This window comes from Lepidothrix coronata, unplaced genomic scaffold (genome assembly GCF_001604755.1).
Source record: "Lepidothrix coronata isolate B3197 unplaced genomic scaffold, Lepidothrix_coronata-1.0 Scaffold112, whole genome shotgun sequence".
NCBI lineage: Eukaryota > Metazoa > Chordata > Aves > Passeriformes > Pipridae > Lepidothrix > Lepidothrix coronata.
The window spans coordinates 2,649,805-2,671,092 of NW_016690292.1; the positions used below are offsets into that span (position 1 = coordinate 2,649,805).

General features: G+C 41.2%; 1 protein-coding gene across 22 annotated transcripts in view; it reads right to left on the reverse strand.

Moving 5' to 3' along the window:
- Positions 1-21,288, reverse strand: part of PTPRF (protein tyrosine phosphatase, receptor type F) — a 375,587-nt gene that overhangs the window by 185,411 nt on the left and 168,888 nt on the right. For all 22 annotated transcript variants that reach the window (XM_017824689.1, XM_017824682.1, XM_017824688.1 and 19 more), the window contains 2 exons: positions 10,987-11,132; positions 8,132-8,273 (listed from right to left, as the gene is read on the reverse strand). In XM_017824689.1, the coding sequence (XP_017680178.1) occupies positions 8,132-8,273; positions 10,987-11,132 (288 nt within the window). The remainder of the gene's footprint in view (positions 1-8,131; positions 8,274-10,986; positions 11,133-21,288) is intronic.

The following is a 21,288-nucleotide window of genomic DNA, read 5'->3' on the forward strand; positions in this document are numbered from 1 at the left end:
TTTTTGCTGTAAGCCTGGCACATACTGCTTGGAAACAAGAGGAGAGGAGACAAACGTGGGTGTGCATTAGAGAAATGCGGAGAAGCTATTCTAGACAGTGATCAACTGAATGAAAAAAGCAACTGTGATCCTAGCATACATCTGACAATTTATCTCCAAAATCCAGAGATTCATCAGTGCTTTTGAAAAGGCCCTTATAAGGCTCCTTGTGTGCACATCTCTAGTTAGGCATTTTCAAAAAAAGTCCCTGAAATCAAACGGGAACAGGTACAGAATAGGACCATTGAGACAAGGAGAGTCAAAAAGAAAGACTGGCAGATCACCTATGAAACTCATTGTTCTGCAAGGCGAGGCTTACTTGGCCACTTTCTGGTAAACTAGGACCTAAACACTCATTTTCCTAACAAACATCTGCTTTGAGATTTACAATCTTTTACACTATACCTATGCTATTTTTGCCTTTTCTTCCTTGATAACACCTAACACAAAAAGTTTATGGGACACACATCTCCTCTTGCAGCCTTCACTTTGTTGCTCCCATCTCCTGCTGTTTTTAGACTAATGCTCTTTTTAGCCTAAGCCTGAGCCAAGGTTTCCACCCTGCTTTACTGCCTACCCACACCATCAAAATCCCAGTCCTGTCTAAGCTGTCTAGACATGGCTGTGGCCACGGGGATCGGGGCACATGGGAATTGCCAGCCTTTCTGCAGTGACGTGAAAGGCAGCACTGGTGGTTGCTGCCTCCCAGCTGGGACCGATGATCTGTTCCAACGGAGTCAAAACAGATTAGTTTTAAACCACAGACAATTTAATCTAACCCGTCTGATTTCAAACTGGAATACAGATGCAGAAGCAGTCATCTGGCCATTCTTAGTCTCAGCTGGGATATGGCAACCCACGGGGACACCTCCCCAGCCAGACAGGAACCTGCCTGCATGAGCACATCCCTGCCAGAGAGTTAAACTAATCTGCTTGTGCCTCATTTACCTATTGGAACAGGTTGAACGTTTTGACAGCGGAGCAGCAGTAGAACAGCCTGACACACTTTCCAAGACAATCTCCCAGGAAGCTGTAAGGTAACACAGAGTGAGAAGCAGCCTGTCTCTACACCCTGAGCCCAAGAAAAGAGAGAAGATAATGCCCAGGACTCAATTATTAATTTTTGTAACAGACAGAAGATAACAGTAGGTCGCCACAAGGCCCTGAACGAACTTCCTCGTTTCTGAATATCTTCAGGAGGGATTTCAGAAATGGAGCAAACAGAATGGAGACAACTGCTATTGGCAAAAAAATTCTTAGCTGAACGTGATTTCCAGTACCAAAGTCAGCACTTATAAACTGTTAAATAAACTTGGAATAAATCAATTGTGTGAGGCAAGGAGCTCTGAGAAGTCTTTTAACAGGCTATAACTGCACACTTAATACTACAACTGCACACTTAGAACTTCAGGCTACTTGGCAATACGAAACCTGCGTTTGAGCTTTTCCAGAGTTCTGTAGAATATACTTCCTTCTTGTTTGTTTTGACACTTAAAGTTCACTTGTTTCTATCTGGGCAGTCCTTCCTGAATCACGGGTGCTGCTTTTGGGCACTGCAATATCATTGATACTTTGCTGATAAGAATGTGACAACATCCCACCCCATTACAGATGTAATCTCACAGGACCTCATTTGGGAGGTAATATGCAGAAACAGTCATTTACTGTAAAAGAAGAACGTGCTCAAGATTAAGAGGTCAGTAGCTTTTCAGACACAAGGTTTTATGGGAGTGCACAGCTCTAAAGGGTTCAGCTTGGCATTAACTGTGTGATATTTCATATAAAACTTTTCAAAGGTTTTATTTTTTGCTTCATAAACTTGTGGAATGAACCTGGATGTTAACCTTAGTGCCTGGCAGTCTTCTGAGGGAACTTGATATCACAGATACATTACATGGTTATGTGCCATTAGTTAATCATTTAAACAGAGATAAGAAATGGAAATTATGGCATTTGGGCCTGATACATTCTAAAGATCTGCTGACTCTCCTGTTTGAAGGAGACACCAACAACAGTTTAAAACTTTTCTTCACCTGAGAAAATTACTTCTCTGTCTTACGCTCACAGCCAAGAAAATATTGTTACATATTATAAAAAATAAGAGCAAGACTAATGTTCTTATTGAATCCAATCTTTGAAAGCAAATAAATATCATGAAGAGAAACAGGAATTTCACACCTGGATTAAGATGATAGGTGCTCTATGTTAAGACATTTCCCTAAGCAGTGAAGCACGTGGAGACTCACTGTGCTGGAGGTCTTGGCAGTGCAATGGTTACAGAGGTCCATTAACTGCCTGCCTCCTCCAGAAAGGATTTTGATTGCTTGAGTAGAGAGCTAAGAACAGGAGTAGGACCTCTGCAGTAGGACCACAGCAGTCTTTCTTCCCAGGAAGAGACCAAAGGAAATTGGAACACTTAATTAACATGAAACATGCAGAAGAAAGACCTGTCTTCTCTTGACCAGAGACATGAAGAGAACAGTACCAATCTCAGGAGCAGCAGGGTACAGGGAACCTTAATTTATTTACACAATCAGAAGGAGCACATGCAAATAGATTCAATTTCCATTCTATAATTGTTTCAGTTTTATAACACATCGCTAGAAATTCTTCTTGGCAAAAAGATGCAAAAGCAATGAAAACAAACATGAGCCAAAGTACAGTGATCCAACTGATCCTTTTGTAACTAACCAAACATTAACAAGGATTAAACATAGCTAACTTCTGTTTACTATTCCAATGACAAAAATCACTTTTAGATGAATGTTTACAAAAAGGGCATATTGGTTCAGGCCTTCTGAGATCTAGCTCTCTGCAGAAATCATTTGTAACAGTCAAATGTTTACCATTTACAGCATTTCAAACAGGGTAACTCCAGGAACTGGAATTCAACTGGCAGATGGTGAAAGAAATTAAGCTCATGACATGGTTCAGTAAGCAGCAAATTACGATAAGGTAGAAATGCTTCCCACCCCGGGACAGCTGCTGCACTCAGGAACTTTCTAGGTGTGCTGGTTTTGGCTGGGATGGACTTCATTTTCTTCATAGTAGCTTGTAGGGGCTATGTTTTGGATTTGTGCTGAGCACAGTGTCAATAACATGGGATGTTTCAGGGTGAGCAGGGCTTGCACAGCGTCAAGGCCTTTTCTGCTTCTCACATCACCCCACAGCGAGTGGGCTGGGGGTGCACAAGGAGTTGGGAGGGGACACAGCCAGGACGGGTGACCAAAGCGATATCCCGACATACAACACCAAGCTCAGCACGTAAACCTGGCGGAGGAGAAGGAAGGAGGGACCACACACATTCGGAGTGATGGCATTCATCTTCCAAAGCAACTGTTACGTGTGATGGGGTCCTGTTTTCCTGGAAGTGCTTGCCCGTGGGAAGTGGTGAAGGAATTCCCTGTTTAGTTTGGCTGGCATGTGTGGCATTTGTTTCATCTGTCTCTCAATACACAAATTTTCTCACTTTTACCCTTCCAATTCTCTCCTCCACCCCACCAAAGGGGGAGGGCACAAGCAGCTGCTGGTGGAGTCAAACCAGGACAGTCCTTTTTGGTGCCCAATGTGGGGCTCAAAGGGTTCAAGGTAATGACAGATTTGACTGGAATGTGCTAAATCAAATTTATATCTGCTATTGCTATTTAGCTATTAATTGGCAGGCTCCTGTGCTTGCCATGGAGCTTGCTTGCCTTACTGTATATTAGAGTCTGGTGCTTAGAGGTTGCTTTTTGTTTTCACTGCTTGCTGCACTGGTTATCCTCTCACTCTGCTGTGCCTGGGAACATTTGGTAACAGCCCTGGTGATGTACCTGGGCTGGCAGATGGCCAGGGCATCACTGCTGTTCCTGTGCTGCTGCACTGGACAGGCTGTGGCCTGGGGATGAGTCCAGGCAGGGACAGGACACCCCCATGGACAAGCCCGTGCCAGAGCCCGTACCATGGAAGCATCTGTGGCCATGGTTCTGTCTGTGCCACAGCAGGTACACCTCTGAAGGGGCTGTGGCCCAGGGTTACCGTCATGATACCACTCCAAACTTCCCCAACTTCTGTCAGCACAAAGCCAGCCAGCAGAATTTAACTTCCCAGGTTACCTTGAGAAACCCACTGTGCAAGCAACCCTTTCCTGGCTCCTCTGTCCTCTTTACCAGAAGCTGCTCTCCTGTGGAGCCTGGCAGCACTCTCCAGGCAGATAACTACACACCACATGATTAGGAGTCTGGGATAGAGGCATAGGGGATTTGCATAGATCTAGAATGGAAATTGGAGATGGTATTTTCATTTTCATTTAACCTACTTAAAAACAAAGGGAAATGAAACTGAATATATTCAGTATCACTTGGATATGACTGTATGCTCTGGATTACAGGAGAGTGAAAAAAGACTTCTTGTAAAGCATTAAAGGACCAGTTGCAATTAAACAATTACCCAGTTCTTGAAATCAAAACTGAATGTCCAAGTTGGAAAGCCCTGGGAGAAGGGACTCGTACTTTGTATTTGAGCCTCCTTTCTTTCCCCCCCCAAAAAATTAAAAAAAAATAAAAAAAATCTATATACTTCTGCCTGCCCTTTGAAGACTCTTTTTTTCCACTGCTTTTCTTTATCTTCCTGTTGGGTGGAGACTGCTGGAAACCAGAGACAGAAGGCACTCTTTGGTGTACAGGCAACTAGAGACAAACAGTGTTACCATCATCTTTCCCAACGCAGCTGCAGTGCTGAACATGGAAGGAGTCTTGTGGAAGAACACCACACAGACACTCCTGCAATCAGCCTGCTGCTACGTTCTTGCATCCTTCCTACTCACATTTCATATAACCTCCCTACTTAAAAAGCTCTGTAATTCTCAACATTACCACTGAATAATATATTTATTAATTTGTTAGTGCCACTAACTGTCCCCAAGGCTTTCCTTGAGAATGTGTGTCAGCTTATTGATTCTAGCCCTCCCCACCCTGCACTGCTTTCCTCCTCTGCCAGGCAGGAACATACTTCTGTGCTGCTTCAGGTCGTAATTGGAAAAAAAGATAGAAATGTTCAATATGACTCATACATAATTCAGCTTATCAGCTACCCAGGAGAAATGAGAAGAGAAGGTATACGCACGTCTATTTCTTCTACTATCAACAGGAGAAATAATTTCCAGTTCTATTAAGTATACGTAGTTTGGTCACAACAGAATCTGCAGTTAGAAGGGAAAAATAAGAGACAAAGAAGCAAAGAATGAAAGGGTAGGAGGGGACTGAACTGTTAAAAGAGATTCACTTATGTGAGAATTCCTGATTCCTCCAGGAGACTGGACTCATGCTTCTCTCTTAATATTCAGCATGGAATAAGTTGGCAATTAGAAAGGATTATGTGCCTCTGATCTGTGAAACATCGCTGAAATCTAAATAAAATAAAGCTCCAGATTAGTTAGCCACAAAGACATCTAATAACAGCCTGCTAAACCCTGACTGTGACTTCTGGATTTAATGTTAAGGCCTATGTTCTCAAGAGCAAATTGTGAAGAAGTATTAAAACTTATAAAGGATTTTTAATGTAAAAATCGATACATGCTGTGTATTTAGCAGCATGTAACCACGAGGACGTCTATGATAGAGCTTTGTCATGCACCAGGGACCACTGCATTAGTCAAATTCTTGAAAGGAAGTGCAGAACGTCTGTATCATTCAAACTGCCACCTGAGACCAATTACAGAAATTATTTTAACCCCAGAAGCGGAGGAAAAATCCAATCCTAGCTGACAGTCTTGAGAGTACCAAGGGTTCCACATGACATGCATCACGTTCAAACACCTCTACAAAATTCATGTTAGAAAGTGATGGCATAACAGAGAGTTTGGGCACTTACCACTGTTTTTTGGAAGCCACTGAGACTAAACATAACCACAACCAGGGCACCAAGTTGCAATGTCCATTTTGCCAACATGCAAGCAAAGGAATATTAATAATAATAAAAAATCCCCATATTCACAAAATGCAGAAACAGCATCATCTATGGCAGACAACACAGAATAAGATAACATGACTGCCCACAGAAAGTCTCAGAAAAGAGAAATATAATGCACTTTTTCTTAATGAAGATACATCATAACAGAACTCATCTTCTTTGTCAGTTAAGCCAACATAAAAGGCACATGTAGTGCTTCATCCTCTCCATCAATCTCACAACTCTATATGTATGAGCACATACAAACTGTTAGACAGCAAATGTTTCTTAATTTTGCCCATTACAGGAGTGCCCAGCAAGGGGTCGATACTCTTCAGTTAAGAGTGGAAAACACAGCCCCTCTGCTTGCAGACTGTTTTTGACCTTATGGGATCACGTTCAACCAGCATTACTCCCAATTAAAGGAATTTGCCAATCAGAAAAGCAGGCTCTGTGTGCCTGACTGCTGGTGACTTTTGCTCTTGTGGCTCTTAAATTGTGTGCCCATGTGCCTTTTCCTGTGTCTGGTGTTTCCTAACATTCCCTATTTATGTGGTGGTCTGCGAGTTTCACCTCATCAGGAAATCAGCAGGAGCACTACGGAGCTAAGAAATACTGTTGTGCTCCTTTATGCAATGCATGTCCCTGTGGGCCTTTGAACATTTAACACAGAGCAAATAAATTATTAGTGTGTGTGTGCATGTGCATACATATCCAAGATACATAAAGGCAACTGCAACCAAACGAAACAGGAATGTACTTGGAACAGTTGGGTATTCAAGTATCTAGTATCACAAAAATCCAGTTGCAAGACGCATTTAAATGCAGATCTGCACGTAAACTGCTGAAAGAGCTCCACAGAGCTTTCTGCACTCACATACACGACTGCAAAGGCAAGAGGTAACAAAAAGGACCTGATTTTTGTCTCCCAATAATTTTCAAGTCTATAGCACCTGTTATCCTATTCTTAATAATACTATTACTGAAGAGCAAGCTGATCTTTAAGATGCCCCACCTCCAGAAACAAGATACAGAATCACATCAAGTATTGAATGATTTCTGTGATTCCCATCACCACGGTGCCTCAGCACATTACAGCTGTTTAATGTATTCTTTGTCACAGAGCAGAGAGGAAAATATGATTACCCCTGTGCTATAAATGGGGGTGGGAGAACAAGGAACAATAGGCAACTTGTCATGTATGGCTGGCACACTCACCACTGGTATAACCAGTCTCCTCTGGTTCAAAAATCCTAAAACAATGAACAGTCTAGGTTTTTCATTCCTTAGAAGTTTTTACATCAATGAACGAACATTAAGGAATTTGCCTAAGCCTTTTCCTGCTTGTCTTAGTAAATACAAGGGGGAAAAATCCCTTCAGCCAAATGCCCCGGATTTGTAACACCTCAGTACATTTACAAAATCCTATATATAAACAAATGATAGCACACACTGATGTGCTGAAAAAAACCCCACATTTCCTTAGGAGCAGACAATGATTCTGACATTTAAATACACACAAAAAAAAATCAACTGATCACTAGCTCTTTTATATCTAATAAACTGTTCTACCACAAAACATTTCATTTAGCAGAAACAACAGAGCAAGCAAAATAAAACTTGCTCATATAGCAGACAAGGATGAAAATCTATTCTGTAAAAGGAGAATTACAAGTTGTGAGTACACTGGAAAAAAAAAAACCCTCTCAGCTCAATTTCACATCAAATTCAAAACCTGAAGAGTATCTGAAAATCTATTCAAGAAATGTGCCGATTTAGTCCAGAAGGTGCAGAAACATAGATTAAGTTTCTGATTGTCAAATACAATACTTAGATACCCTAAAAATGGGCATTCTATCAAAGCAAACTGATGAGGGAAGTATACAAATGTCTCTATAGATAGCCCTCCAAGTCAGAAATGACACACCTCAATCAGAGAACAAAAACACTTTAAAGAAAGTTCACAATCTGCAATCCTTTCATGACTATCTCAAAAATGAGGTTCTTATCACTAGGAGAAATTATAGCAAACGATGCAGGAAGAACACAGCTTTCCCAAACCAAAGCTAGAATATCACCATGCCATTTAAAAACACCACATCAACATGTAGCTGCCAAAACCATGTCTCCTGCCACCTAAGGCACACAAGGATTTCCCCCTTACCTTCTAACACTGTTAATTTGGCACTGGTGTTTATCTCCCCGACGCTGTTGGTGGCTGTGCACTCGTAGATGGCTTCATCTCGATGAACACGCAGGGGCTGTATCCGCAAAACCGATCCCGATCCGTCATCGAACTCGATAACCTTTGGAAATTAAAAGAAAGCACTTCTTTACTGGTATCTTATGCAACAAACATTGGAAGTCAAAAACAACACAGAGGCTGAAAAACAAAAACCAAACCAAAACAAGCCCTGTAAGTATTAAAATTACCGTGCGATTAGTCAAGTGTTTTGAGTCCAGAAACACAAAAATTTCAGCGTCAAGAACATATCTGCCCTCTGAGGAGGCCAGAACAAATGAAGATCCAATGAGGTTCTTTATGGATCAATTAAGGTTGACAAATTATCAGCCTGTGGATCTGATGATTTAAAACATCTGAGCCATATTTGCACTAATGGTTTTACTAATCACACTGATCACAATTTAGTGCCAACTTTCACCTTGATGGAAGAGCAGAGTGATATACTCCTGTGGGATTGCCAGGAAAACTGTAACCAAACTTGAATAAAACCTTGAGTACCTACAGCGCATGCTAACTCCAGCAGACAGTGAGGGGTTTTAATGTCCTTCAGCATCAGGTACTTTGCAACTCCAGCATAATCAACAGTGATGTAATTACACTTTCTTCCCCAGCATAATAAATTAAGTCCTTAATAAATCATTGCCTTTCCATCCATCCTGCTAAGCTGTTACATGAATTACTCTGACTTATACATGGAATAAAGAGATATTTTTTAGTTTGCAGCTGGATCAGTATGTTATTCCTTAACAGCAAGGCTGTGAAGGCACGGCCTCAGGCCATTGTTACTGCCAAACTCACCCTTCTCCTATTGCTAAGCACGGCAGAAGTTGGTGACAGCACGAGGGAAAGGTACAACCTCTCCTCCTGTCCCTTGGGAATGGAGGGGAAGATGGAGGAAACCAAGCAACACTTCGTTCCAGACACGCAGGTCAGCCCAGGACCTGCATTACCCCCGTGCAAAACTTTTACCCTCTTTTCAAAAGCCTGTTCAGGAGTTCTTCCCACAGCATAAAGATCAAATGAATGAGAACAGGAAGGAGAAAAACAATGTGCACCACAAGACTCTGCAGTGACAGGAGAAATAGGAAGAAATCAAAAGGTAACCAAGACCACCAAAAAAATCTGTTATTCCTCACACCAGAAGGAATAGTCCTTCTGTTTCAAGTAAAAGAAACAGCTTGCAGAAACCCCTAATATGGGGTCAAGTAAAGAAAGACAGAGAAATATGATTAGCACCATAATACATCTTAAGGAATTTTTTTTTTAAATACTCAGTTTAAAATTAAATATGAAACTGTGACAAAATCCTAAACCTTTACAAAGGATAGGGCTACTGCAAAATTTTGAAACAAGACAAATTCAGCTACAGAGATTAATTCACTTCAGTGATAAGGACTAAAAAGCTAAGGACTAAAAAGCTAAGAGATGAAACAGCATAAAAGCTCTTTTGCCCTTACTATCCTTTGAACAAACACTGTGGGATAGGAATGGAGCTACAACTACTAAGGACCAGACAGACATTAAGGCCAAAATGCTGTTCATTTGCTAACGATGTGTGTCACAACTTAGCATGTGTACTTGGATTTCAGGGGGGTTTTTCATTTAAACTAAATTCTAATTTTTCCCCAATTAAGACTAGCTCAATAATGAGGTAAAATTCATAATTATTTAGCAAAACAAAGAAAGATATTATTCACCATCTCCTGACATAATAAAAATGCCTCGATTATGTATCAAAACTGATGTGAACAAAGGTATGAAATTGCTCATATAAATGCATATAGTATGGCACAGCCCTCTATAGTATGGTCAGCCACAATAAGCACCAAATTCACTATAAAGGTTATAGCTACTTACAAATTAGAATGTTTAAATATTTACTATACAACAAAACTTAACCGTTACCAGGGAGAAATAACAATGTAAAACAAGATTAAAATTGATTACTTTAATCAAGGTTTTCTGCTCACATACGAAATCATGATTAAAACTGGTGACTTGAATCAATCCATTCTGGGCAGCAAAGTCATCTTGTGCTCCAGTCAGAAAAGCAAAACCATCAAAGACAGGGGATTAGAGGAAAGGCCACAGAATTGCAGAAGGGTCACATTTCCAAGGGCAGTTTTAGAGAAAAGAGCCCAACACCAAGAAAGGGAAGTGGAGAAAAAGGTGGAGAAAGTCAGTGAAGATGTATTTGCTATTTAAAATAGGAACCAAATTGGACCCTTTTTCAAAGACATTTCTGATACTTGCTCTTCTCCCTTCCTTTCTCTCATGCTTTAGTTCACAGGGAAGTCAATTCACCCTTCAGGATGACTTCAGTGTGCCCCTTTCAAGCACATTTGTGGGAGGGATGGCCACTGCTTAGAAAGCCATCCAGCAGCGCTTTGGTATCCCACTTTTGAATTCCACTGGGAACAGCAGGTCAGAGAGGTGCCTTATACATTTTCACAACGAAAACTGAAAATTACTTCTAGATCCAGCTCTTATCTGCCATCCAATTCTGTGTGAGCCCCAGTCTCCCCTCTAAAGAAGGATGTCCTACGTGTGTGCTTCCAGCATCATGCTCAAAGGACACCACCTGCTCTACAGATTGCATTGCTGCAGGGAAGGAAACGTACCTTACTCTAAAGCTCTAGGGTTCTGTATTGTAGTGACAGAGAGATACCTAAGCTGAAGTGATTATTATGTAATTAAGACCCGCAAGGATTAGACTGATTACCGAAATTTTGGTTTTGGGATTTTTTTTATTTTTTTTTTTTAATTGTAATTACCTCAAACCGCTGAGAACTGACTTTCTTCCCCTTCTTCATCCATGTGATACGAGGTTTGGGCTCTCCTGTTGCCTGACACACAAAAGAGGCCACTCCTCCAGAAATCCCAATCTGATCTTCAGGAGCTTTCATAAACGTTGGCTTGCCTGGAAAAATAACCAAATCACCCCCATGAGGACATAACATCAGATAAGCAAGGAATGTGTCATGTTAATCTAAACTGTAAGATAATTGGTGCTCCTACTGCAAATCCAGGTTGAATGGCCTTGGCCACACAAATTCAGTGCAGGCTGCAACGTGACAAGCAGAGTTTCTGCTTGAGTACCTTTTTTTCCTGAAATGAATAAAGTCCATCTGGCTTGCCTATAAATGAGGGCAATTGAAGTCTCCCCCCAGCCCCCTGGGCATTCCTTCAGGTATATGACAATTTGGAACCATTTTTACGGTTTATTTTTTTAATAAATGGATTTTGCAGGTTTATATCATGGTCATAGCACTGGAAATTACAGAACAGCTGACACACCAAACCTATGAAATGTACCATACCTTGACATTAGTTTTACTGAAAGCTGTTATGACGTTCATAAAAATTAACAGATACAGTTTTTAAGTATACAAATGACAACCTTTAGTTTAATTTTAAATGTGGACTGACATAAAAATCCTACAGCCTAAGTATCTGGAAACCTGCAGAGCTGGCCTGTGCTTGCTAAGAAACTAATCACTAGAAGTGAAAGTCAGCAAAGAAACCAAAGTGACATTCAAACCTGAAAGACTAAGCAAAAATGAAAAAAAAAAAAGTATTATGTAACATTTTAATAATTGATAAAAAAATGCATGAAAATACAGTTGTGTCTTCTGGATTTACATGACAGATTCAGATGGCTAAAACTATGCATCTGGGTTGAATGGTTGTATTTTATTTCTGCACTCACTATATGAGAAAATTTTGCACTAAGTGATCCAAGGACCTTTCTGAAATACTGCTTTGTCCGAGTGAGAAGCATTTGATGATCCCGTATCCCTGTGAAGAGCTAAAACATTTAACTCCAGAGAGGGAGTTAATGGAGTCCACCCATGATGTCATTCCATGCACAGGTCACACTATGGCCACATTCAAATACAATTCTGATCAACCACTTCAAAGATCAACCTGACCTATAAACAGGTCAGAGACAGCTACTGGCATGTGGGAAGGAGCATGAATGAGAGAAGAAACCTGTTCAACTCCCAAGACAATGCACCAGTGAGCTCAGCAGAGCTGTTGGTGGCTCCACACCAACACATTCTGGACACATCCACGAGCGTGTCCTTGAGGGGGAGTGGGATGATATCTGTCAGCCCAGGGGCTTTAAACCCTGGACAAATCGAGGGTCGAGTTTCCCTGATCTAGTAAGGATACAAATCCAACAATCCCAAAGAAAGACAGCCTTTAAATACATTTTCCTAGTGTATGAGAGATTTCAATGCAATGGGTGCAGTTGCTAGTTACAGCTGAGCCAGTCAGACAAAAGCAGCTACTGAAGAGGGCAGGGGCCATGTTCTGCTCCTTACTCCCCTCCCTGCCTCCAGACACTGGCACCCAAACCCCTACAAGGAGCTCCAGGGTCACCAAAGCCTCTGTGGGCCCCTAAGATGGCAGAAAGATGCCTTTTTCTTCTTTTCCAAGCAGGGCAGGGAGTGCAGTGGCTGAGGGAAGGATTAGGCGGAGCTTTGGGAGCACTGGAAGATGATACCTCTCCCTTAGCAGCTGTGGAGCAATATCCCAGATCTGGCCTCACCACAGAAATTCCTCACAAAAGTGTACTGAATTTTGCCATCCTTGGTGAAGGGAGCTCCAGGGCTGCACTCAAAATCCAGAAAATGCCTTTTAAGACATGATGGCTGCTGTCTGAAGGCTTTGGCACATTGTCCTGACATGGACAGCAAGCAATTATTAATTGTGCTTGCTTAACTGATGCTGATTTCACATATTTACTCATCTATAATCATATCTATTTCTACTTAGTTTGTATTTACATATATCTGTGTTTATTCACCTCTCATCTGTTCCAGTGAAATGTTAATTTACCATTCAGGCTGCTAGTGATGACAGTGTGATTGACTGTTTAGCTATGCAGTGTGCTGAGCTGATGTCTTGTATTGCAGCTGATTTGGTTTTTTGATTTTCTGTTATTTACTTTGATCTTAGTGTAGTTTTGTGTAATTTTTTCAAATGGCAAATACAGCAGAATCCAAAAACTTTTGTCCTTGAAGAATACAATGCAATTAGACCTCTGCCTGTATATTTACTCCTCAGCTCGTACACTGAGGACTTACTTTACTTTTGTACATTAAAAAAAAAAAATCAATACTATTAAAAACCAGAACAAAAGGAAACTGGATGTTCACCTGCAGTAAAACCTAAAAAACCTGCTGCCTTGAATTTACATTGTTGCAATGAATCTTTTTCCCCTGCACATTTAATTGAGCAACACCGATTTCTGGAAACCATCTAAATCCTTCGAGACTGGTCACAGAAGTATACATATATATATAAAACAAATTCTCAGTCTGGGAAAGGGTATTTCTACAAAGCCATTTTAAACATTTGTATGCCCTGAAGTTTTGAAATGGAAGGAAGGTACTAATTAAGCAAACCTATAATCCTGAGTCCTGGCCCCAGGACAACAGAGTCAGGCATGGGCATACATATCTTTATACTGATTGGTAACTGTTACAGCAAATCCCAAAACTTATCTCAGTGAGAGCTAACAAAAGTGTGACAGACCATCCACTAAACTCGTGGTGTCTGTAAAAAATGCATGTTAAGTGGACTAGACAACCTCCACATCTCCCCTCCAACCAACTCTGTAACTACTGCTTGGAAGACGCTGCCTTGGGATATAACATTAGTTACCTCTAAGGGGCAACACCAAGGATAGGGTCAGGTCATGGTACAAGCTGTCCTTTTTGGCTTGTTTTGCATGTTTGCACTCTTAGGGTAGCCCTAGAAAAACAACCAGGAAAAATTAGGATGTACTGAAAATATAGAAGTAACCTATGTGTTGTCTTTTCCCTCTCCTTAAATTCAAAGTAACCAGAGTTTCCACAGAGGGTTATGGATGTACCAACTGTTTGTTGCTACAAATAAATACAAGGAACTGAAGTGTCTTTTGCAGTGAAATCCTGTCCTGTCATCATTTCCCTGATGATCTATGGACCAAAGCTGAGGATTTTCTGTTGAAAGTTTAAAATAAAAAATAAAAAAAAAATAAAAAAAAAAGAGAGAGAAAAAAAGAGTGATTATATTTCGGAGACAAATCTGTGAAATATCAGCCTGAGAAAGAACCTCCCGAGCAAGCCTTGGATGACAGCAGGGAGAGGTGCTGGATGGCTGGGTGCCCATCACACCCACCTTCACTGACTCCACTGCGTGGAGTAACAACTCCAGACTGGCATAGTTCCCACAAGTCCAAACTACTCCAGCCTTTCTCTCCCTAGCCTCTCTGCTCAGTGACAGATCCCTGGAGCACATTCAGTCCTCACGCTCTAAACTAATTCTTGCTCCTCACTTCACAACCAAGTTCCTACTACACCAGGAGGGAAAGCCACTCTCTCATCGTTTCTATTCACTCATAAGCTTCAGGCAGGAGACTGAGAAAACTTTCAACTTCTTGGTTGGAATTTTCCCTGTTCAGTCTTTGCTCAAAACTAAATAATTCCAGAGAGCTTATGGGAACAGCACAGTTCTGAGGAGGAAGACGGTAAAAAATAAGAGTATTTTCTTTTTATTGTAAGACACTGGCTTCGTCTTGTTTGGCTGGGGGCGTAAAAATAACAACTTGCTCAGACATGGTCTCCATTGAGAAATTAAAAAAAAAAACCTTCAGAAGAAAACTTCCTTTCACAGTTGGTAGTGTTGAAAAAGCCACTTGCCGAGCAAGCACAGATTCCCAGATAATCCTATAAAGTGAATCACAAGTAGGGCCTCGTGGCGTGGAAGAGATGCTAGCAGAGATTTAGCCACACAGGAGACTACTTCAGCATGCTGGAAAACAGCAGAAAACTCATGCAGAGTCCTGAGCTGGGCGTGTGACACTTTCAAAAGAAACGTTCCTTTAAATTATATTGTAAAAGGTCTGCGAGAACCTGGGCACAGAAAGCCCAGAGACAGTTAGGGAAGCACTAACCATGATGGCTGATGCCTGCCCTGCCCAGCAAAAGCAAATGTGAGGGGTTTGGGAGGGGAACCCGAAGCCCTCAAAGACAGAACCTCAGGCCTCCTGGAGAGCCCCTGACAGCCTTTCTGCGGGGCAGCTCAGAGCAAGGGCACGGCCAGCCATGAGGATGCCTCTCTCACCTGTATTTTACATACAAAAACCACTGTTGCTCTCTGCTATTCTAGACAGTTTGCTTACAAAACAATTCTTATAAATCAGAAAACCGTCTCGGCGCCCATTTTAAAATTTGCCCCTACCGAACATCCACAGCAGAATAGTAACATTTCAGTTCTCTTTTTCAGGTTTTCCTTTCTTTACCAGAGCAGTTCAAAGTCACTTCATCACGTGTTGTTTTTAGGCTGTGCAGGTTCTCGGTGAACCCAGTGGTCTTTCCCAGGGAGAAAAGTATCTTTTGCCAGTTTTCCTTCAAGGCTGAGCACAGATGTGTAGCCCCCCCCTCTAACTTGGCAAAGTGTCTTTTATGTGAACCATGGCCTCTGAGAAGCAACATATGACCTGTATTATCTGACTTCATCAGCCAGATCTTTGAAAAATGATGCTGGGTCCTGGATATTAAGCACAGATCCTTGCACTTGGCTACAAGTTAAGCACATACAAGTCACATAAAAGAAGTTTCCTTGTAATTTTGTAAGAGCCAAAAATTTCAAGTGGCTGAAACATAATAGATGCCAACATAAATATACTTCATATACCCAAATATTAACTTGTTTTATTTCAAAGACCCATCATTTTCTTAAAATAAATGGGAAAATTAAGTTGAATCTTGATGCTTTTTCAGTCTTTAGCACCCACATCAAATATTTTAATATCATCCAAAAATTTTAATTCAAAAACTGGCAACATACTGCACCTCCTGTTCTTGTGGATGCTATTTTTCCAAAGGGTTGCACACAGGTTTGAGAAAAATGAAGTATTAAACACATCTGCAATTAAGTGTTCTATGAACACTCACCTGCTGTGAGAGATTTTAAAAACAAATATCTTTGTCCTCACGCTACAAGTCCTCACTACTCTAAATAGAAGGGCAGCCAAAAATAAGACTAGTTTTGTAGGAGAGGGGAGCTTGTATTTTTATCCAAAAGCTTTCATGACTTGAGCTAAATTAAGATTGAAAGTAGTCTCCTTTGTGAAGAAAAAATTACAGCTGCGATATAAGATGAACTAGATAAGCACATACAATAGGCATAAATGGGTAACCTTATTTAGGTGCCTGGGCTAAATGAATTAGAAGAAATTACTGGCACAAGAACGAACAGATCGTAGTGAAAACAGTTTTTGAGCCTGGAAATTGTGAAATTCAGGTTTAAATCCCTGCCTTTAACCTTCCCTGTCACATATGCAAAGGCACAACTGTGCCTCACCTTCCACTGTAAAACTCACCTGCTGTTCTCACATGGCTGCTGTCAGGACAAATACACAAAACATGATGATGTGGCTCAGTTATAGCACTGGGAAGAAACCAACAACGACAGAGACTTTCTCATGTTCGCGGCTGACTTTGAAGTGGAAATAAAGTGGTCTAGAAGACAGAGGTGGCCCAGGCTTTTATACACAGCAAGGGTATTTCTCTTTATGATCTTGGATGATTGATATCTGTGTATGGATGGATGTCTGCTGGAAGGATACTCTGGTGAAAGCTGATCTATGATTCTTCTCCTAAGCATCTGCTGCAGGGCAGGAGGCAAGCCAGTGGGCTCTCCAGCTATCCTTATGTTTCGTATCCTTATGCTTTCCTTTCAGTATACCCCCCATTGTTTGAGTGTAGTTCCTGTCCCTTTGTGATTATTATGAATACTGTTTGTCAAAACACAATTTTTCAGACTTGCACTTTTTATTCTTGGATAATTTACACAGAGGAAGTGCCTATTTGAGCCTTTAACAACAGCTTACTAAAGCATCTGTGGGTCTTGGTAAGCGCACAATGCTAATTCATTCCTTATTTCTCCTATTTTGGTTTTACTTCACTAAGATGACAGCACTTTGTAAATGAAATTTTTGTCCTCTATTGCTTGGTGCAAGGTACTTATTAAATAAATGCAAATGTATATAGTGGGGTGTTGCATGCTCAGATATGTACACAATTTTCATTTTATCCAGGGAACGGATCATAAGCATTTCTCACATCCACTTTAAATGACTTAGCTGGATCCCAATCGCAGAAAATGGCATTCTGAATTCAACATATTCCTCAGATCACTCTGAATTACAGGTTACCTAATGCTACCTGCATATGCTCCTCTTTTGTTTTATCATTTTATTATGTTTTAATGCTTAAGCGATTCCCAACAGCTAGGACAAATGATTCTGCTCTTTCAATCCAATTTTAGTGGTTGAGTTTTCCAGCTTCAAGTGTGGGTGTCCATGGTAATAAAATCCACAAACATTACCTCAGAGCAAGCTGCACATCTCCTCACCTTCACATCCTGACTTCCATGAAGTTACTCACAGATAACTTTTGAGTTTGTACAAAATGAAATCGAATAAAGCGAATGATTAATATCCAAAATTCCAAGAAGCAGATCTTTTCACATGTTCAGTGACCTCTGTAATGTTCAACAGAACAATTACACTACAAAAATAACAAAAGCAGTCATCCAGCAGAGGTTGTGCTTTCCCCTAAACACTAGCAGGAAATGTTGTGAACTAAGATTCAAGGCACTCATTTCAGCATGCAAGACCCACTGTGCTTTGTTTATCTGTAGTAAGCATAACTGAGGAGAATGCAAGGGTACATGTTAGGTCAAACGTATAATTTTATCAGTATTTGTAACGGCTTAAGCTCAGAAACTCTCACCATCTTCAATTCCTGCCTCTTCACTGTCTTGGCAACGGGTGCTCCTTACCATTTCTCTTTCCTTACCACAAGCCCAGTCTAAAGGCAATGCCTTTGACAGGGCTGAGGTGTCTCTGCAGACACACAGAGGGAACCATCCTACCCAGAGTGGCATTTTCGAGCCACCTTTTTGCCTTTTGCCAACTCAGATTTATACTTGCTAATTTAAGTCAAATTCGAATATTTTAAAATTTCTTCTTGAAGAAACATATTAAAACCTCACGTGTCGTGTGTACTTCTAGTTCATATCTGGGCAGGTATAAATAAACCAATCCTTCACCAGTAAAAACTGGGCATTCACTGTTAAATGCTGATGTTTGGATAAACCTGCTTATTCCACAGCAATACAGGTTAAAAGCCATTAACTCACTCAAGTGTTAAGGCCATGATTACTGGATATTAATAAGCTACAGCAACAGCCTGTCATCATAGTATTGCACTTGAGTAAATTTCTAATTCTGTCTCCTTATGAATCATGGAAATTGTTGACAAAATTTAAACACCTAAAATTAACTGACATGATACTGAACCAGAATTGTCTCAGGCAGCCGTCACACGAGGATGCCGTGCAAGTCACTCAGCAGTGCTGAACGTTCTGGGTGCTGATTAATTTGTGGAGTTTTATGCAGACAACTTAAACCTAAACGCAACGGGGAGGTGGTTTCTCTTCATATCACATCTGCAGGGGGTCTACAGATTTTGCACGCAGGGTGGCAAATTTTCTCCGTTATTTTTCCAGCCTGTTGTAATTGCAATGTCTTTCTCAAAGTGCCTGGCTGGCTATCAGTGTGAGCTGCTTTACATCTTAGTAAGAAAATCCCTAACTCTGGCTAATCCCTCTGCTGTGACTTAGTCTCGTCCATGGGGTTTTTAAAGGTTTTTTGTGTGTCAGGGAAGGGGGGGGAAATAAATCAACCCCTCTACTATGACACCATTCTTGCATTTGCTTCCAATAACTGAAATAACATGTAACTAGAAAAAGAAAAATATTTCAAGAAGCATAAAGCAGTCCTGCATACAACTGAAGAATACTGATTAAGAACAAAGCAGAAGAATAGCCCAGAAAACATCCTTCTAGAACCTGAGGTCATCTTCATTTCCCATCCTCTGCTTTTACGTTCCCCTAGAGGACTGGCAGCTTGTGTGTGCAGCCTGTTACATATTTTGGGGAAAAGCCAGAGCCTTACATATGGGTTCAGCTTTCAATTCCCAGCATTTATAGTAAGCATTACACAGAGTAGAAAAACAAAGGAGAGCAGAGGAGAGCCGCTCTAACTGCAGAGCTTCCAGCAGCCTCACAGAATGGTTTTTCTGCTTTAATTTAAAATTGAAACCTGAAGTCAAATTTCCACCTGGTAATAGCTTAAAGGCACTTCCAATTAACTTGGTAATACACACTTTCTGAGTTAATAAATTTTTCAGCCTCTGTGTTTAATACAATTAAGCATTTGGGCCTTTGGCCTTAGACCTTATTTAGTTTGAGAAAGGATTGCAGGGAGACGGTCTCCAATTATCACCATTTACACAACATTCACTTAAGGGCTTTCAAATGCATCCATATAGAACATTCACTTAATCATACACAAAATTCAGTACCTGAATTAAGGCCGCCTTCTCTCTTGCACACAATATGCACAAGGGACAAGAGAATAAAAACCCCATCTACTGGGCTCTGATATCAGTCATCACCACCCCGCCTGAAGCAGCACTGAACAGCTGTGCCAGCTCCTAGCAACTTACTTTTCCTTCCAAATCCGCATTTTGCTATTTGCAAATTTCTTCAAAACTTCAAAGTTAATAAAGTGTGTTGCACAGTGTAAAGAACCAGCTAAGATATGCAGGACCAGGAAACAAAGACAGAACTGAAATCTTGTGCTTGAAAAAACATGAAAATTAATTTTGCCAGCATGCCTACCACATTAAACACCAAATGTTTTTACACAAAAGGATTAAAAGGTTTTAATCCCTCTTTGCAAGCAGCTAGTTCTTGATTCAGCAGTTCAAAAGGCTTTGCCAAGTTCAGGTTTTTCCTCTGCTTTTAAGAATTAAAAGCAAGTGTAAACCTTATTTTGTAAACAGAGCGCATAATACAATGATTTTAACAGAACTGGGAGCCAGAGTAAGTGACCTCTTCAGGATATTTGTTACTGGAGCAAAGGCATCCCAGGCTCTAAGGAGGGGACCTGCATTTCATTTTAATGCCACTGTATGTTGCTCTGTCCTCCTCCTAGTAATGAATTAGATTTCTGCTTCATCTACCTGGTCAAGAGGAAGACTTTCTGCTTAAGGATACCGAGTACACACTGGTACTTCTGTAACACCAGGGATTTTTTTTTTTCTATTTGTGTCGACTGTTTTATCGTGCAGCAGCTGTAGTACAGTCTGCAGAAAAGCAAGAAATATAACTTCTACACTGAAACGTTTACCAGAGCAGTGAGCCAGGTACCCAAGCAAAATACTCTCAACTGGGGTGTGTGTGGGGTGTGTCTTTCTTGACATTCCCTAAAAAGCAGGACTATTTCCCCACTAAAAGGCTTCCTCCAAGTCAGACTCTTTGGTAAGCTTGGATGAAGAGGTTCAGCACTTCTGGGAGGCACCACTGAGCCCTTTTCACCCTGTAACGATGTATTTTTGCAGTGGCCAAACGAAGGCACGGAGTCCCACACAGCTCAAAAGCCCTTTGAGCAGGGCTACCCCCTCCACCTGGCAGCTTGACTGTGCTGGCAGGGGGCTGCTGAGCAACCCTGACCCTCCTCATCAGAAGGACAAGAACCACACGCTGACCAAGGTGCAATCAGTGGAGGAGCTGGGGGAACTCCAGCCACTGTCTCCTGCCCATGAGTCACCCCTGAGCTTTCCCAAAATGGCTCTGCACGTATGTGGAAAACATCTCACTCCATACAAACATGATGAACGTCCAAACCCCACAGTAAAGACAATAAGTGACACACGCCAGAGATTTAAGAGTTTTACAGACACCGAAACCCAGCCCTGCCCCGTGCACAGAGCAGGGCAGGCGCTTCATCACAGGAGGGGCTCGGTCCTCTCCTCCACGGCCAGGGCTTTCTGGTTCAGAAAGGGCTAACTTCTAGAAAAGCATCAAAATTAATCACCTTCATGGTTGCTGCATTCTTGATTTAATTTTTCTAGTATCCACTCCTTGCTGTGTTATGAATCTAGATGATAAAATGAAAAGCTCTTTTCACTTTAATAACTTTTCTCTATGTAGACAATCGGGTCAGCCTC